This window comes from Gasterosteus aculeatus, chromosome 8 (assembly GCF_964276395.1).
Source record: "Gasterosteus aculeatus chromosome 8, fGasAcu3.hap1.1, whole genome shotgun sequence".
In the NCBI taxonomy this organism is placed as follows: domain Eukaryota; kingdom Metazoa; phylum Chordata; class Actinopteri; order Perciformes; family Gasterosteidae; genus Gasterosteus; species Gasterosteus aculeatus.
In genome coordinates this window covers 8,682,990-8,700,042 of record NC_135695.1, presented here as the reverse complement: position 1 = coordinate 8,700,042, position 17,053 = coordinate 8,682,990, and the positions used below count along the sequence as shown (strand labels likewise).

The following is a 17,053-nucleotide window of genomic DNA, read 5'->3' as shown; positions in this document are numbered from 1 at the left end:
TTCAGCCTGTGTGTGTGTGTGTGTGTGTGTGTGTGTGTGTGTGACGGCGCTTATGAATAAGTGATAGAGTATGAGCTCATCCTGAAGCTTGCGGCAAAGCGGAGAACATAGACCGGCTCACTGGGGAAATGATCACATCTTTGTGCCCCGGGTGTCTCGGCTCGCAGGAACAGCAGGAGGAGGAGGATGGAAAGGAGGAGGAGGATGGAGGGTTTTAGCACAGTCGACTAAAAGTGGTCGACGAGGCTGAAGCACCTGCGCTGTACAGTGAGTGACACAACAAGCATGTTATTTTCTGTGGCGCTCTAGTCTGTAATCATTAGACTGACAGGTGCTAACTTGCTAATGACATATTAACTGTCCACGGTATTACCGTCGCATTGAGGCGTTTGGGTCCAAATGCAACTCAATTTCCTTTATTTGTATTATTATTATTATCCTTCCCAGAATCAAACCTCAAAGAAATAGGTCACAGCTCTCTGTCTGCCGCCTCTCTGCCTCCCTCTCCGCTTTAATGAGCTTCGATCGCAGGCCGGGAGAATAAATTAGTCATTTGGGTCCCAGACGGAGGAGAGCTTAAGACGCCGTGTGCGTCGATCCCACACAGTCCGGTCCAGCCAATCAGAGAGCCAGGCTGCCAGTGTGCATTCCACGGGAGGAGGCGGGTTAATTAGCATAGAAAACGCTGCTAAGACAAAAGACTAATTACACACTGTGGCATTCCTGAGCGCGCGCACGCACACGCGCACGCACGCACGCGGTGGGAAATGTCAACTTGTCTGAAACACTGGCATCACCGGTGACCCCCGGGCTGTCTGAGCTTTGTGTGTGTTTACGTTCACTGTGTATCCGTGTTCATCTTCCTCAAAAACAACCTAAAAAAACAAAAGAAAGGCTCTTCCAGGAATGAGATGGGAGGGGGAGACAATATGTGTGTGTGTGTGTGTGTGTGTGTGTGTGTGTGTGTGTGTGTGAGGGAGGAGCAGAGCAACATTTTGAAGGGGTAGGTAAGAAAAAGAAAGACGAAAGAAGAAAAAGAGGAAAGTAGGAGGAAAACTGGAGAGAAGCAGCGTGCATCTGTGTGCGATAAACATTCGCTCGGTCTACGTCTGCATTTTAACACTTAATTTGATCAAATAATCCTAAACTTTTACAATGTTTAAGTACATACGCTGCTATTAGGCTGAGGTGGGGCATATGAATACAGTTACATTCATCTTAATCACATTATAGGATGACTATTAATATTCCTGTAATCAATCAAGAAATTGGTAATATATATAAATGAAAAATAAATGACTAGAATCTTTGTTTTTTGCTTAGAACACCATTGTTCTAAGCAAAAAACAAAGATTCTATTCATTTATTTTTCATTTGCAAAATGGCCCACAGCAAGGGGGTGGGAAATATTCTTAAATATTTATGTGGCGATGATACATTCTCTGTCTCATTGTTCTATTACTTATCATATCATAGCTTGAAGCATTGGAGCTTTTGCAATGTTGTTTAGACAAAACAAAGGGGCGACCTGCATCTACTGAGTAGAAACGAGGCTCGAGGAAGGAAGCACACACAGTGCGTATTCTGTATTAAGGACACAAGGGACGTCTCCAGTGAGCCCAACACTCACAATATAAATACATGTTCGTGGGAGCGTTTCTGTCTTGTACCTATTCTTAGCCTGGAGATCCAAGTTAAGTTAAGATTATATATAAAAACACACACACGGTGTGCTGTTTCATTGCTGAGATCATCTGGATCTGTTGCTAAAAAAGGTTGTTGTGCCGAAAAGTGTCCAGCCTCCATCTGAGGGCAGAACAGACGGACGGGGGCTCGCTCGGAGCAGCCGGCTTCATCTGCTTCTCAAACTCTGAATGTTGGCTGCTTTCGGCCTGAAGGCTCCTGTGTTTTCCTCAGAAGGCTTCTAGCAGAGACGCTTCAGTCTACCAGCTCAATTCTGCGTGTTGGAGGTTTGCTGGATGTTCCTCCTCTGCAGTTCCCCGGTGCAAAACCACCAAAACAGCAGTTGAACATATAAAATCAGCAGTGCAAATATAGCTTCCGACCTTACTTCTAACCACCTTCTCTCGCTCCACATTTCTTGTGGATAGTTCAGAATAAGAGCCACAAAACTCTGGATTTGCAGGAAGGCTTTTGCTGTGAAAATCACCAGCAGGAAGTGTTGAGCTTGCAGTATCTGAGACCACCTGAAAAGTTTGATCCAAATTCACAAAAGTGACAATTAGCATCACTGCTAAAAGTGCACGGAGGAATCAACAGATGTTCTCCAGTTATTAAGAGAACTCCAAAGCGAGTCTCGTGGACGGCAGTCAGCTCCGATTCAGAGACAGTCGCTCTGTAACGTCCCGCTGGGCTCCGCTCACATCGATCAGGGAGGTAAAACTAAACTCTGCTTGTTTTTTTTGGTTACGTGTGCGTCCCAAAGTTCGCCGATGGGATCAAATGGGTGTGATGAGACGGGACGATTGTCCAAACGTTCAGAAGAGGTCGATAAAGGGGAGTTTCTTCCTCTTGTGTAATCGCTAGAGCTTTCGTTTTGTAGACATGGATGATGATTCCAAACAGAGGGCATTGACTTACACCTCGCTACCAGCTGTAGCTGTGCATGTGTTAAAGAGGAGGGGGGGGACGGGGGGGGGGGGGGGGGGGGTGGCTAATGGCCACCTTTGAATGGACGCAGAGAGGAGACGTCCACCGTTAACCCCCCCACACTCTGATGCACTAAAGAGGCCCTGCGGTACCTCGGAAAGTCACACAGCAAATGTATTTAGTAAATATCACCACGGTGTTGGTTCACACGCGGTGCAAATGATACATGCAGGGACAGGAGGCTACAGACCTCAAGTCAGTTAGGAGTCACACTCAGCCAATCAGAAGTCAGTCAGTACACAACAAGCTTTTTGCTGACTGGACAGAACGGCGCCTGGTTAGCGAGGAGAGCAGAGGGAGCCTGAGAGAGAGACACAGTGCACATGCCTGTCATGTGTTGATAATAAACATGGATGACCCGGCCCTCCTTTACCACAATAAGCGCTCTGTTGCTGCAGCACAGCCGTGCATACACATCCTCTCTGTCTTTCTTTCATACAATTGTATACCTATATGTCTTATACACCGAACCCAATGTCCTTTATAATGGTCAAAGACAACAATAATAAATAATGGATATTATCTTAGCTTCAGTCCACCATTTCTGCTTAGCTGTTAACCTGCTTCATACTGCTTTCCATGTGGGATATTCAGTCAAAAATGTTTCTACTTGAACTTGCAGTTTAAGTCATTGCAGTATTCAAGTTAAGACTTCAGAAAGACATTAAAGTGTCCACCTGTGACTGTGATCACAATGAGGTCCCAACTTTTCACAGGGAAGGGATTCACTGGCTTGAATTCATCATCCCAGAACATCGGAACCCATAAAGCAGGGGTCTCAAACTCATTTCAGGTTCGGGCCAGATGTTCGGGCCAGATGCAGCCCACTTTGACCGAACCGGGGGGGGCCAGACCGTTATGGCGGTCTGACGGGCGAACAGTACGGTTGACGGGGGGGGGCACCAAAGTCAGCCGTAGCGCCACCCTTGTCATAAAGAGGCCGCTGACATAAAGCCTACGAAATGCCATCTTTTTCCGGTTATCGTCATATATACTGGTAAGTATGTACTGGTAGTATTTTTGTCGCTTTGATTGAAAAAATATCGGCAATGTAGATTAGTTGGTTTCAGGAAGTAACTACCATGGGAAGTACAAACGAGGTGGTTCCTTCACAGCCAAGTTCCAACTTGCAGTTGTGACAAGTAGTGAGCTTCACGCAGCTGTTTATCTATCATGACTTACATATCAACATCGTTGCATGATAGCCAACCAGCTATTAAACTATCCGTTTAGTCGCTTATCCTGAGCAACAGGGCGCATCTCTGGCCACTAAAAAAGGTATGACGAAGAGCAGACGGTGAGCCTGCATGGACCACGCAAGAAAACAAACTGCTTGCTCGGAGCGTGTTGAGCGGGACACAAAACACTGAAGACATTGTTGCAACTGCTACATGTAATGCGTTAAGCGGCATTTGCTCTGCAGCGAACCGCGTCATAAAATGCAAAGCTCGATCGGGCCTCTGCAGCACGGCGCAGGATTGAAAGGAGCAGACGTCCTGCATCGCCGCGTCGGGCCCATGAGGAAACAGTCACCCACGCTAAAGACATTACGGCCTTTAGTCGTGGTTATTATGCATGGATATTACATTGAGGCTTACGGGGATTTGCAGACCGCATAAATAATCCATATCCATGGACACCCAATGACACGGGTTTGAATCGAGGCCCGCTGTGCTTACTACCGGTATGTTGAAAAAAAACACACACACACACACACACACACGTTTGCGGCGAACACGTCAGCTTTCACGGCAACCTGAGGCCCTCTATTGTCTCTCTCGGCTTCAAACACACACCTTGCTGGACTGGTTAGGCAGGCGAAGGGGAGAGAAAGACGGGCGAACGCAAGTGGATGATAGAGAGAAACAAAAGGAAATCCAGGTATGATCTTGTCCAACCGAGCGCCGGAAACCACCTCCTTTAAACACTTAACCGTGTCACCAACACGCGCTCGCTCGCTCTTCCATCATAACACTCCTCCTCCCGCCAGCTGGAATGTGAGGTGCTTGGGAGGGAAAGTTAGGCGGGGGCGCTGGCGTCTCATCACATTCGTTCTCGCCGTTTCCGCCACACAGAAAGAGCACAACTACGACCCTCCTCGTCTCAGGCCATGAACTTGAAGCCTTCGGACTCTGAAGGTCGACCAGCGGATTTCCTCGGTCACTATCTGATGGGGGAAAGGGTGAAACCGAGGCAACCCTGTTCTGTTAACTTCATTATTTGATGTTTTCAGGACGTGGGTCATTTGCGTTGGCTTGAGTATGTTGAGCGGATAGACGACGGAGGTGATGAGATTTTATTACGTTGTTTATTCTGTACACATTACCTTTACTGGCCGCCTGGGAAGAGAGAAATTCCTCCTCTGTCGCTTTCTCTAAGGATTCTTCTCATTCTCTTACTTTATTGTTTAACCTAAAAGAAATAATGGCAACAGCATCCAACAGAAGAGTCTCACACACACACACACACACACACACACACACACACACGGCGCGCCTTAATTTATCACACCACATCTTAAGTGCCCTAATCAGAGTCAGCATGAGGCTCCCAGCCGTGTGTGTGAGTGTGTGTGTGCGTGTGTGTTGACCCTGACGCCGTCTCCTGGGTGTTCATGCTGGTTAGTGCGGTTGACTGTGGGCTTTGACACTTGGTTTGGGTGCTGACAGCCGCTCCTATTTTTAGGCAATGAACACATCACATGAGCTTTAGTCCCTTCGGGGCAGGCTGAGAGTAGAAGAGGAGTTGGTAGGATACAACTTCCATCCACTAAGTATGAAGGTCATCCGGCAGTCTGTCAGCTCAGCATGAAGACGGGGAACTGCTACAAACTAAAGCGGTGGAATAGAGACGTTTTGCAATATATCGAAAGTAGATGGTGGTGTGTTGATTAGTGAGCATTAGGCAGTTTCTGTTATCTTGCGGACGGAGCCGGAGTCGTTGTCTCTGAACTTCTTTGACAGTGGTTTTAATCTTCAAACCTTTCATTTAACATTGGCTTTAAAAGACTTAAACAAGGTTTTCCATAGACGGCAGCAGAAAAATGACTATTTTGAATGATCCAAATTGTGTCTTTATCCCTACAGATGTATCTGGAATATTCCCCCAAATGTTCCCTTACAGCCAGCTGAAAGTCCTGCTCAATAGCTCGCATTCACTCAAAACCTGCCTGCATTTGTTGGACAAATCTCCTGAGATAAGTCTTTGCCACGGTATGAACAAGCATGTGCTCTCTTACTTCCTGCAGGGAGCAGCTGAACATGAGCGCGCTCATCATGTGACATGCTGACAGAGAATCCTGTGCAGCCGCCATGCCCGATTTCATTTTTCCCACCGTTGTCTGCGTGTTTAACAGCAAAGAACAACACAAACTGGCCTGCGTGGTGCATTTTTGCTGTTATTGTGTGCCTGTGTTAACCATTAACTGCATATCATATGACTAACGTCCGATATGCAGTCAAAAGTGCACTACAGAGTATTGTGGTTCTCAGCTAAACTAATGTCGAAAAAACATTAGTTTTTCATGAGCAACAGTTGTGGATAGCACCTCGGAGGGCTTGACTATGGCGGGCCACACATTTACTGGAATATATGATATAGCGTTTCTACCTCAACTGGCATTAATATCAGTTACTGCGGCTGCTCTAAAGTAGTCTTCCCTCCAGTGTTCTGTGCGACTAACAACTTGTAACCATCAAGAGGGTTTCAATGAACCACACCAAGTCCCAACTACAAAAACTCAGTAGTATTTGTTACGGCGTGCGGGGACAATAGCGGCTCCTCCTCACAACGCTGCCATTTACAGTTATCAGAGTGAAGCATTGGAGGCAAACCAATTCTCAGGAAACACATCGAGTGTTTTAACGCCATTCCTAAAATGATGATAGAAAATTCTTAACGCTTCCATCTCTATTATATATATATATTTTATTATTTATTTTATTTATTTTTTTGAAGACTCCAAACCAGACCGGAGTGAAGTGAAGACACCACCTGACATTATGGTTGAGGCTCCTTGTGGAAACCAGTGTGCTCAATGTGTACCTCACAGACAGGTTACCTAGGTAACCAGATACCTTCCACGCAAAGCAGCTAGTGTGTGTGTGTGTGTGTGTGTGTGTGTGTGTGTGTGTGTGTGTGTGTGTGTGTGTGTGTGTGTGTGTGTGTGTGTGTGTGTGTGTGTGTGTGTGTGTGCAAATGAGCAACACAGAGCCGTTTTTATTGGGCTCTGAAACTGCATCGGACAAATAAAGCGCGTGGGAAACCTCCTCTGTTGCTCAAATTAGCTTTGTTTCCTCGTATGCAAAGGGGCCGGGTGTCAGACAGAGAGGGGGAGGAGAGGGGGCGGGGCTGTCCCAGTTACTGTATCCTTTCGCACAGGACGCTGTGGTATGTGAAGCGCGGTGTGCTGCAGCCCAAGCCAGTGTTTACCATACACATGCACATGCACTCATCAACCACAACAGCAGAAAAATGCAGCGTGTCCTGCGGGCTGATAAGGCCGAATCGTAAAACAGATTTTGTACACAAAGCCAACTGCAGTGTCGGCGCGAGGGGCGGAGACCTACTAGAACCCTTGTGATGGCTGCTGGAGGTCACCGACCATCAGCGGTTCATATGCAGATGCAGCCAATGGAAACATTACGGATTTTAGCTTTGTTTTGTATGACGCTGATGAAGAGTAACTCAGGGAAAAAACAGAGCGGAAACATAAAGTAGCAACTACGAATCATATCACCATCGTCGTCATCTGTCAATCAGGATTTCTTGCTTTCTACATTTGTCAATTTAATATCTTTCCGTTTGGTCTGTGCATTCGGGGAAATATTTAAAATATAAAATAAATCCATGACCAGATAAATGCAAAAATAATTGCAGCTCTAACTTTTGAGTGGGACGGCATAAATGATCAGTAGTACCTTGTACATTTAGAGCGTACCTTTGTAGTTCACGAAGGTACTGCTTGATTTGACGAGAGAACTTCACCACTCTTAACTGCTGGGGTCAGAAGAGTTTTTAGTCATTGTCTTAAGAGGTCACAAGTACAAAAGCAGTAAGAAACAATCATTAACCTACTTAAATGATCTTAATGATATTGTTTTACTCCCTTGTAGTAGACTTTTTCACGTTACTTACACGTCTATTAAAAGGTCTGTGACATAAATAACATTTAAATAGACTTCTTCTATTTTCGCTTGTGGGAAAAGCGCTCTGCCTGATCCTGAGGGAGAGGAGGCGGGGTTTGTAGAGGAGGAGGAGGATGAAGATGAAGAGCGCTGGCCTTAAGGATGGAGGTGCAGTTAGGAATTCTCACACACACACTGAACAAAAAGGTGCTTCACTCAGTCGTGCTTGATTTATTCGCCATGCACATTGGTAGCTAAGGGAGGTGATGGTACCGTAGAGACCGGGAACCACACGACTACGCATGGAACCGAACCAACAATCAGAGGGCACTGAGGCGCACAACGCTTCGTCTTCTTGAGTAACACAAACGTATGAAAAGGAAGAAGAAAGCAAAATGTGTGCGTCAGTGAATCTGGCCACACCTTCAACTTATTGCATTTATGATAATATACTTTATCTAATCACATTGTAGGAGCTAGATTGAAGAACTGTTTAAGGAAAACTGCTAAATGAATAAATGAATGTCCCAGTTAACATTCATGGAGGTTAATTTGCAGGCATCACAAAACATCTGACAATGATAACATTACTTTAAAAGGCAGTATTGGGTTATTTTTTCACGGCCGTCGTTCTGTTTCGGTCACACAAACGTGGCGACCCGGCGTGTCCGTCCACAGAACCGATACCGTCATTGCACCTGAGGTGAGACCGACTGAACAGGCAGCTGATGTGATCACAGCAGAAACCCGAGGACATCTGGAGGACGTCTCGCTTTGACGCGACGAGTTTCTGCAGGTTTGAAAGGAGGTCTACAGCCGCCACAAAAACAGTCACCTTACTGCAGTTTTTGTAAATGTAGTTTTAGCAAAATGATCCTTCATCAAAGCTTGTTGATTATGTGATAGGTGATGTACAGCTATTTTATGCAGTCATTACAGAATACGTATACGAGATTATGGTCATTGGGGTCTGATTTTGTCGATATGAATTGTCAATCTCTGTGGCTGCTTAAGTCAATTAAATACCTAAAAAGTAAAACATAATATTGATAAGATTGTGGAGACGCAGTATGGATCGTATGCTCATTAACATGCAAAATGACCCACAATGAAGTATTAAGATTAAAGGATATGGACACCATAGGGTAATCAATATGGCAATAATCAATATGGCAATAATCAATATAACGGCTACTGCCCAGCCCGACAATTTCCTATATACATCAGTTCAGTGTTAATTTCGTCGACAAAAACTATGACGAAAATTTTTTGTTAAAGAACCTTTTTTCCATGACTAAGACGTGACAAAAACGATTATAAAAAATAAAAACTATGACTAAATCTATTCTAACTTTCGTTAACGAGACGAGACGAACATGTTGGTGGTTGACGAAGTCACAATACTTTTTCCCTCTAAATTCGCACGCAGCTAACAGACAACAGACAGACAAAGTACGACTAGGGACCGCGACGACTATTTTACGCTTCGGCGAGTTTGAATGTGGCTTCCTTAGTTTAGCTCGGCTGTCTCGGTTTAGCTGCCTGTTAGCAGGCTGAAGCCGCGCTGCTTCACAGAAACTCATTGCAGGTTCTGAAGCCAAGAAAATAATGTATTGCACCGATGGTAGGACGTTAAGGTCTCTTTTGTTGGGACAGTGGAAACAATAAAGGAGCATGAAGTTTCAAAAGCACTGCAAGTAAACAGACAAAGACAACAAAGTGTTGCGTTTAGATCCCTGGTCCTCATGAAGTTGTTACACCGTTGCCAATTTGTTGAATTGCCTTACAAATAAATGCTTTGCTATTTGTTAAAATCCAAATCCTTTCATGTAATGATTTTTCACATGTCATTTATATCAGTTCACACAAACACTTCCACCATTTGTTCTTGGCCCGGCTCCTCCGTCACATTTTACAACCCATCGTGGCCCCCCGAGTCAAAAAGTTTGCCGACCGCTGCTATAGACCTGTCCTATAGGAGGGACATCTAATGGACCACCAAGTACTGCAAGCTAGACTATTATGCAGCTGTAGACACAACACAGGGGGTCCCTGGGCCTGAGAAGGGAAGAAAATGAGTTTAATATGGCTATTAAATGTGACTAAAACTAATTACATTTTAGTCTAGTTTTCGTCGACTAAAACTAGACTAAAACTAAGGAGGATTAGAATTACTAAATGTGACTAAAACCAATATGCATTTTTGTCTAAAGACTAAGACTAAATCAAAAATAGCTGCCAAAATTAACACTGCATCAGGGCTAAAAACTCAAAACTACGTGTGGCACAAGCAGACTTTAGATTGACAGCAGAGAGCCGTCCAGTAGAGGCTGAGCGTAATAACTGGGTTGAACGTTGAAGTTGGGAAAGTTCAGCAAAAAAATAAAATATCCCCCCCACGTTCCAATTTTCCCTCCTGTGTCCAAAATAATAATAACAAAGCAACTGACTAATACACCGCTGACAGACGGACTGACTCCTGGAAGGCAGCTCCTAACTCAACGACTCATTATCTCCTCATTCGATTTTTACTTCCTGGAAAGAAAAAATAATGCAAACTATAATTTATCTCCAGGGGCCACATTCAACAAGTGTTCAACATCTTACACGAGAGAAAGCGGGTTCATCCCGGGTCACCGCATCGGCAGATGTGATGGCGCCCGAGTCACAGAAGGGCCCGAGTGCCAAACAGCTGGCTCGGAGCACACAGCTGTGAATGCATGCGCAGGGAGCGATGGGAGCGATGGGAGGACCAGAGGACCAGAGGGGACGGATTGTGAAACGGAAGAAGGCAGCTGTGAGCGTGAGCGTGTCAGCATCACTTCCCACGGAACCAGATGACGGATTCAGAAAAGTATTCGTACGAGTTCGTGTCTCGCTTTTAGTCGGCAGCGCTTCACTTTGTCGCTGCCGTTCTTCTGGGATGGTTTAAAATCAGATCACCTGTTTTTATATGAGTATATGCTAAACGGCTAGCCAAAACACAAAGGTTTAGATGGAGTGCTAATTAAGTATTTTCTAAACTATAGAATATTATGATGGAGGATTTTGCAATTTTGCAGTGAAAGAGTTAAAATACAGTGCTCGTGTTACAAAGTAACCTCCCGGGGAAGGTTCCCCACGAGTGACCTCATCCTGCTCCTCTCTGACCTGCAGCCCCACGCGTCCTGCTGCGTATCCGCTTACGGTTGCAGCAGCCAGTCGTCATTCATGTTTAATTTAATCCATTATGTCTGGCTACCCTCCTCGCAGTGCATGAACCGTCATCGGTTCACCCCCCTCCCCCACCCCGTATGGAAATATCTCCCTCCGTTCCTCTCTGGGGGCCCTCTCCTCCTCCGCTCTCTCACACCTCCTCCCTCACTCTCCGTCCTCATCTTCCTCCCGGTCTCCCGCAGACGTGTGTTTGCACCATTTTGGTAATTAAGAAAGACACCCCCCCCCCCACACACACACTCCCTCCCCTCACTCTCCCTGGGACATATCCAAAATATTAAGAGCTTCAGCGATCATTGAAAACAACATGTCCTCTTACGCTCACCTACCACACCCCCCCCCTTCCTTCCTCCCCTTTCACTTACACACAAAGTGTTGACATGCTACACTGGAGAGACCGGCAGCCTGCAGCTTCCTGGCCGAGACTTCATCCCCGCCGGCTGTGACCTGCCATGACAGAAACTCGCCCATACCGAAGAACAAATGCTTTAATAACTTAACTGGCAGTATTTAGATGCGGAGAAAAAGTTGGTTCCAAATAAAGCAATTTAACAAATTTTCATATTTGATAATATGAAATCAGCGAGTGCTTCATCCTCATCCAAATCTGAGAGGATTGTTACACGCAAGACAACCCGAGGTGCTGTATGCTATGATCTATAAATAGCCCAAACAGGAGCGGGGATATCGAACGGCCTCGTCGGAGTCCGATGGCCACCTGATGCCGAGAACGCAAACAATCCTCTCGCCCCTCACTTCAAATGGTTCCCACATAACCGCAGTACCCCACTCTCCAAGAAACACCCAGAGGACACCTGAGGGAACACAGCAAGAGGCCTTTTAAAAAAATCCACACCAAAGGAGAGAAAAGCAAACGCTTGTGACTCCTTAATCCCCCAAAAGAAAAGAGAAACCTGCTCGCTGCTCTGAAACGGTTTCCACAATTGGTGGAAGGTCTCCACTGCATTCAGCAGCTGACAGACTTCGAGGCAGGAGGCAAGAGTCCAGCCAGCTGTTTAAAGCTTGTCCCCGTCCCTCCACCGTGCGTCCCTTCATCCCCCGTCCCCGTCTTTCAGTTTGGCCGATCGGAGGAGACGCCGGCCCCTTGTGCTTCGGTCAGAGTTGGCTGCTCCAACCTGCTGGCCTCCGGCTCACCGCAAGCAGACGGGAAGAGCGCGGCGGGGCAGCATCCCAGCACACACACACACACAGCTTTAATTCAGACCAACACGTCCTACTTTCTGTGTGTGTATGTGTCGGAGGGCAGGAAGCCAGCGCGGTAATAGGATGTTCCTCGCTTGCTTTGTAAATGTCTCGCAAGAGCTGGGATTGAATATAATAAAGATGTTTTGGGAGTTGGTTTTCATTTCATATGGTGCCGTTCATCAAAAAAAATGCTACAGTCGATTCGTTGGTTGTTTTACAGCCTCTCGGTTTGTCACAAGATGATTCAAATGAAGAAAAGAAGGGAAAACACGTGTTCCAGAAGCTCTCAAACGAATCAAATGCAGAAAAGCAAGTTTTAAATCTGTTCACAGCCAGTAGAAATATAAAAGTATAGTGAGTAATAACTGCATTCATTTCTCAAGCATAAAAAAGTCAAAAGAAATTTGTAATCTCTGTTGCCAATAATTTGATTACATATAGCCACGCCCCCACTGTTTATGAAATGAAATAAATATGTAGCGTGTCTGAGCTTAGACATTGGGTCATCTGTAAAACACCAAAGCAACAGCTTTAACCCCATCGCCCGGACAATAATCCGTAATCTCACATCATCAGCCAATCATGTGTAATCTGACATCAGGCAACACATTAATCCCATCAGTGGATAGAGGGGATTGTGACGGTCCGTCAGCAAGCGCCTCGATTTAGCAGATCATACGGGGCTTTGCTATCGCACTGACGTTAAGGACGAGGCAGAGACCGACTGGAACCGCTTTGGGAGATTGGAATCCAAGGATATATTTTACTACAATACAAACCATGTCTTTATTTCATCGGGACATCTGGTGGGGGATTTTCTATATTAGTTCTACATTACAAATTAAATAGGATTTTCTTTTTAGAGCAGTTTAAGCTTTTCTGTAAATGTTCCTATAATTGGAATAAGTCTCTTATTTTTAAACACATATGATGAAATAAAAAAAATGATTCGTTTATTATTTATTTATTATGTTGATGTCTGTGAGTGCCATTTTTTTCTTTCTATTTTTGTAGTTTTTGGAAATTCTAAAGATGTCAATGATTGATAACTAGAAGGTGAAGATGAATGAAGAAATGTGAGCAGCAGCCCAACAAACCCAATAGTTGTCTTGGTGATCACCATGATTATGATTTGTATATACACATAGTCTGCCATAAACATAAAAAATGTATCTTGTCTTTTTCTGATCAATAAATTGTCTGAAACCTTAGAAACAGGCAAAAACATATTTTCATTTCCTCTACAGTAAAAAAAACCCTCGATCAACAGCATTCTTTCCATCTGTCTTGCTGGGAACACAGACTGACACGGCTGATTAGGGGACATCTTCTCAAGCATACTGCCAGAAGGTAGAAACTAATACAGCTAAGAAAGAAAAAAAAATCCCGACGAGGTGTTCAAATCTGAGCAAATACAAAAAGTGGTCTTGTATTAAACAGAGAATAACCACTGAGGTCATGGAGGAGTATCATCTCATCTCCTTCTCTCACACACACACACACACACACACACACACACACACACACACACACACACACGCACACACACACACACGCACAGGGAGGATGCTGCTGGCTGGTTACAGCAGCCCGTGATGGGCAACACCCCACAATACACAGTATGTCGGCTATGACTCGTTTAAACAAATAAAAAAAACAAAAAGTAAAACACGTCCTAATATCTCGTTGTTTACATCGGCTCATTCACTTCGTCCCTTCGCATTAATCAGGTACAAGTTGGAGACAAAAGGTTGGGTGACCTCAGGCACAAAGAGAACCCGACGGCTCTGAGCGTTCGGTTCTCTTCCCCACCAGGACCGCGGTGTCTAACCGGATTCTCCACCCCGCTGCCGGGGGGGTCCCTGCCGGGCGTCTCTTTCCAACAGGGTGTGACACTCAAGGTACAACTTCTTAACTTGCCCAGTCCAACAAAACAAAAATAAAAACACCCATTGAGCAGCCGGGATATTATTTAAGTTGATAAGTAGCCAGGCCGAGAAGCCCCCCTCCACCACCCCCTCCCCGCCCCCGGCCCCCGGCCCCCGCTGTCGTGCCCGTCTGTCCGCGGTGCTGCCTTTTGTTCCGCCCGCTGTCAGCGCCTTTAAGGTGCACCGCGGATTAGCTTTAGCTTTAGCTTCGGGCCGGCCGGCAGCCAGCTAGCGCCCTCGTTAGCCGCTCGCCTCCTCACACAAAGCTGAAAAAGGTAACGCGGCACCTTTCTCCCACTCGGTTTCCCAGACATTCGGTGGGCGGACCGGGGCTCCGGTAGAGGTAAATGAGTCAAACACAGTTTAATGACTTTAAACGTACCCAGAGCTCCGTTCCCCAACTCATCGCGGATTCCCCCCTTTGGCTTCTCCCGTATTGGACGCAGACTTCCCCGCTGAGGCGCTCCCAAACTGCCGCTGGTACTCCGGTGCTTTGACTGAGGATCCGCCGACCAACAACACCCCGCCCCCCTCCTGCTCCTCCTCCCCCTCCTGCTCCCTATCCGCCTGAATCAGCAGGGCCGCCCAGACCAGGGCTCCTACGGTCATTGGTCAGGCCCGAGAAAGATAATCAAATAGTAAATAGTTAAGTGATTTTAGACTACCGGGGAAACAACAGACAACAGTATCTTTAGTAGAGCTCATAGCAAATTACAAAAATAACTTGTTGACTCAATCCCATTAAACTCAATCCCATTTAGATAATTAATTACACACATACACATTGGATTGTATTTATTATTAATCAGTTGACCAATTATTAAAACAATGACCGCATGAATACAAGCTAAGCAGTCAAGTGTCAAGGTGGTAATTCATGATCAGGACTGATTATATTTACATTTAACAAGTTTACTCAGTGTTACATTATTTTACTCACTGTGTTTTATCTAGGCCAAATTTCAAGAATATTTCAAATTCAGCTCCAGTGCAAAATAATTCAGATATTTAAGATGGATTCTACATTGACATTATCGTTTTATGTTCATGTCTACTCTTAGTTCAGGAGCAGGAAAGTTTCCTATCTCCTTCTTAATCCAATATGTGTATTTAAAAATCTCTGGTGATTTTACAAATCAAAAGACCCACATTAAAAACAACTTTATTGTAGATGGACAAGGGACACCACTTTGAGAAAATCTTTATCTTTATTTCAGGTATTGACTCTCAGTGGATGAAGTGGTTTTCTTGGTAGTATTACTACCATGACCTACATTACTTCACTGGAATATTGGGCTGCTTAGCTTTAATGTTAAAAATATTTTAAATTCCATGGTGACAGTAATCGATCTTTGGACAGAACCCTTACTTGGTCATTGTTGAATAAACAGTTCCCTCTAGTGGCTGGAATCTGTCATAACAGCGAAAGGTCTCTGAATCAGAATCAGGCCTTGTATGTGTCTCAATGTTGCTCTCAATCGTACATAGATATACAAATACACAACAGAAATATTCAACATATGAAAAATACATTAAAGACAACAAAATATAACACAACAATTAAGCATAAACATCTACCAAGAGGTACAATATAAATATGTAGTGCAAGTAGTGCAGATGGAGGTGTCTGGTTAATTTACTCTGGAGGTGTACAAGTCCGGGATGGAGGGCGGGCTGGAAGCAATAGTTCTCTCTGCAGACCTGACAATCCATTGTAGTCTGGCTCTGTCCTGTTTGCAGGCCAATCCAAAGCTCACAGTGATGGAAGAACAGGGCACAGACTGGATGATGGCGGAGTAGAACAGTATCAGCAGCTCCTGAGGCAGGTTGTACTTTCTGAGGGAGAAGAGCAGTGGGGAGAGCACACATCCACGAGGGGGCGCCAGTGCTCATAGTTCGGGTGCTAGATGTGATTTTTCCATATAGGCTCACCTTCTGCGTCCTGTCCGTCAGGAAGTTTGGTTTCAAAAGAGTCTACAGTATGCTATACTATACTGAGTAGTGTGGGATATTTCCGCCATCTGCTGCTTCACTGGATACTGCTGCAGTAAAGGCCTTGAAAGGAAAAAAGACAAAAGTGAGCTGATAAGAAATCCTGGGCCTGTTGAGCTACTATAAGTAATATAAAGGACCTTTCAGCCATTGCCTGGCCTCTCTTTGTCTTAGCATCCTCAGAGAAAAAACAGTGGTGCATTACAAAAGAAAAAAATGGCAGCCCAAAGGAAACCCCAGGGGGGGCCGTCAACCACACCAATCGAGTGGATACCCTCACAGCGACCAATCTCGCGGCAATGTAGACTCTTCAGTTCAATTTGCATTTCTTGGCTTTACAAGAGTTCTGCATTCCTCCTTCTTCACACAGGCAAATCCAACAAAGGGTCGGTAGCCGTGTTATACAGCTGAAGGAAAAGGGAGGTCTGGGATATCACATGACATCTTCTACTGCCATGTGGAGGTTTAAACACAGCCACGTGCTAGGAGAGTGGAGACCAACAGGGACATGAATGAAGCTGAGGAAGGGGAAGATGATGAAAAGTACCACTTAGTAAACATGACATTTCGCCGTCAGTGGCAGCCATCTGCGCGACAGAGATAAGCCCTGACACTGCGTTCATTCAGGAGAGCCTCAATCAATACATCCCCAACGAGATTCATGTTTGACCAATTTGTCAAGTGCTCCTATGCAGCCATACGGCTGCCCCCCCCTCCACCGCCTCCTCTCCCCACCTCAACTGGAGTCAAACACATGGCCAATAAAGCTGATGTCCTGATGTTGAGAACCAAATCATTTTTTGAGCAGAACTAAGTCACTTTTATAGATAAAAGTGAGACAAAGACTAATATATGTAGCCTACACAATATGCTTTTGAAACTAAATTAAATTTGTATTCAGATTCCTGATAACTG

General features: G+C 45.2%; 1 protein-coding gene across 1 annotated transcript in view; it reads right to left on the bottom strand.

Annotated features, from left to right (window-relative positions):
* Nucleotides 1–14,755, bottom strand: part of fnbp1l (formin binding protein 1-like) — a 30,635-nt gene extending 15,880 nt beyond the window's left edge. Inside the window, 3 exon segments of the mRNA XM_078108040.1 lie at nucleotides 14,529–14,564; nucleotides 14,566–14,679; nucleotides 14,681–14,755. Of these exon segments, the coding sequence (XP_077964166.1) occupies nucleotides 14,529–14,564; nucleotides 14,566–14,679; nucleotides 14,681–14,755 (225 nt within the window).
* Nucleotides 14,756–17,053: the final 2,298 nt, after the last annotated feature.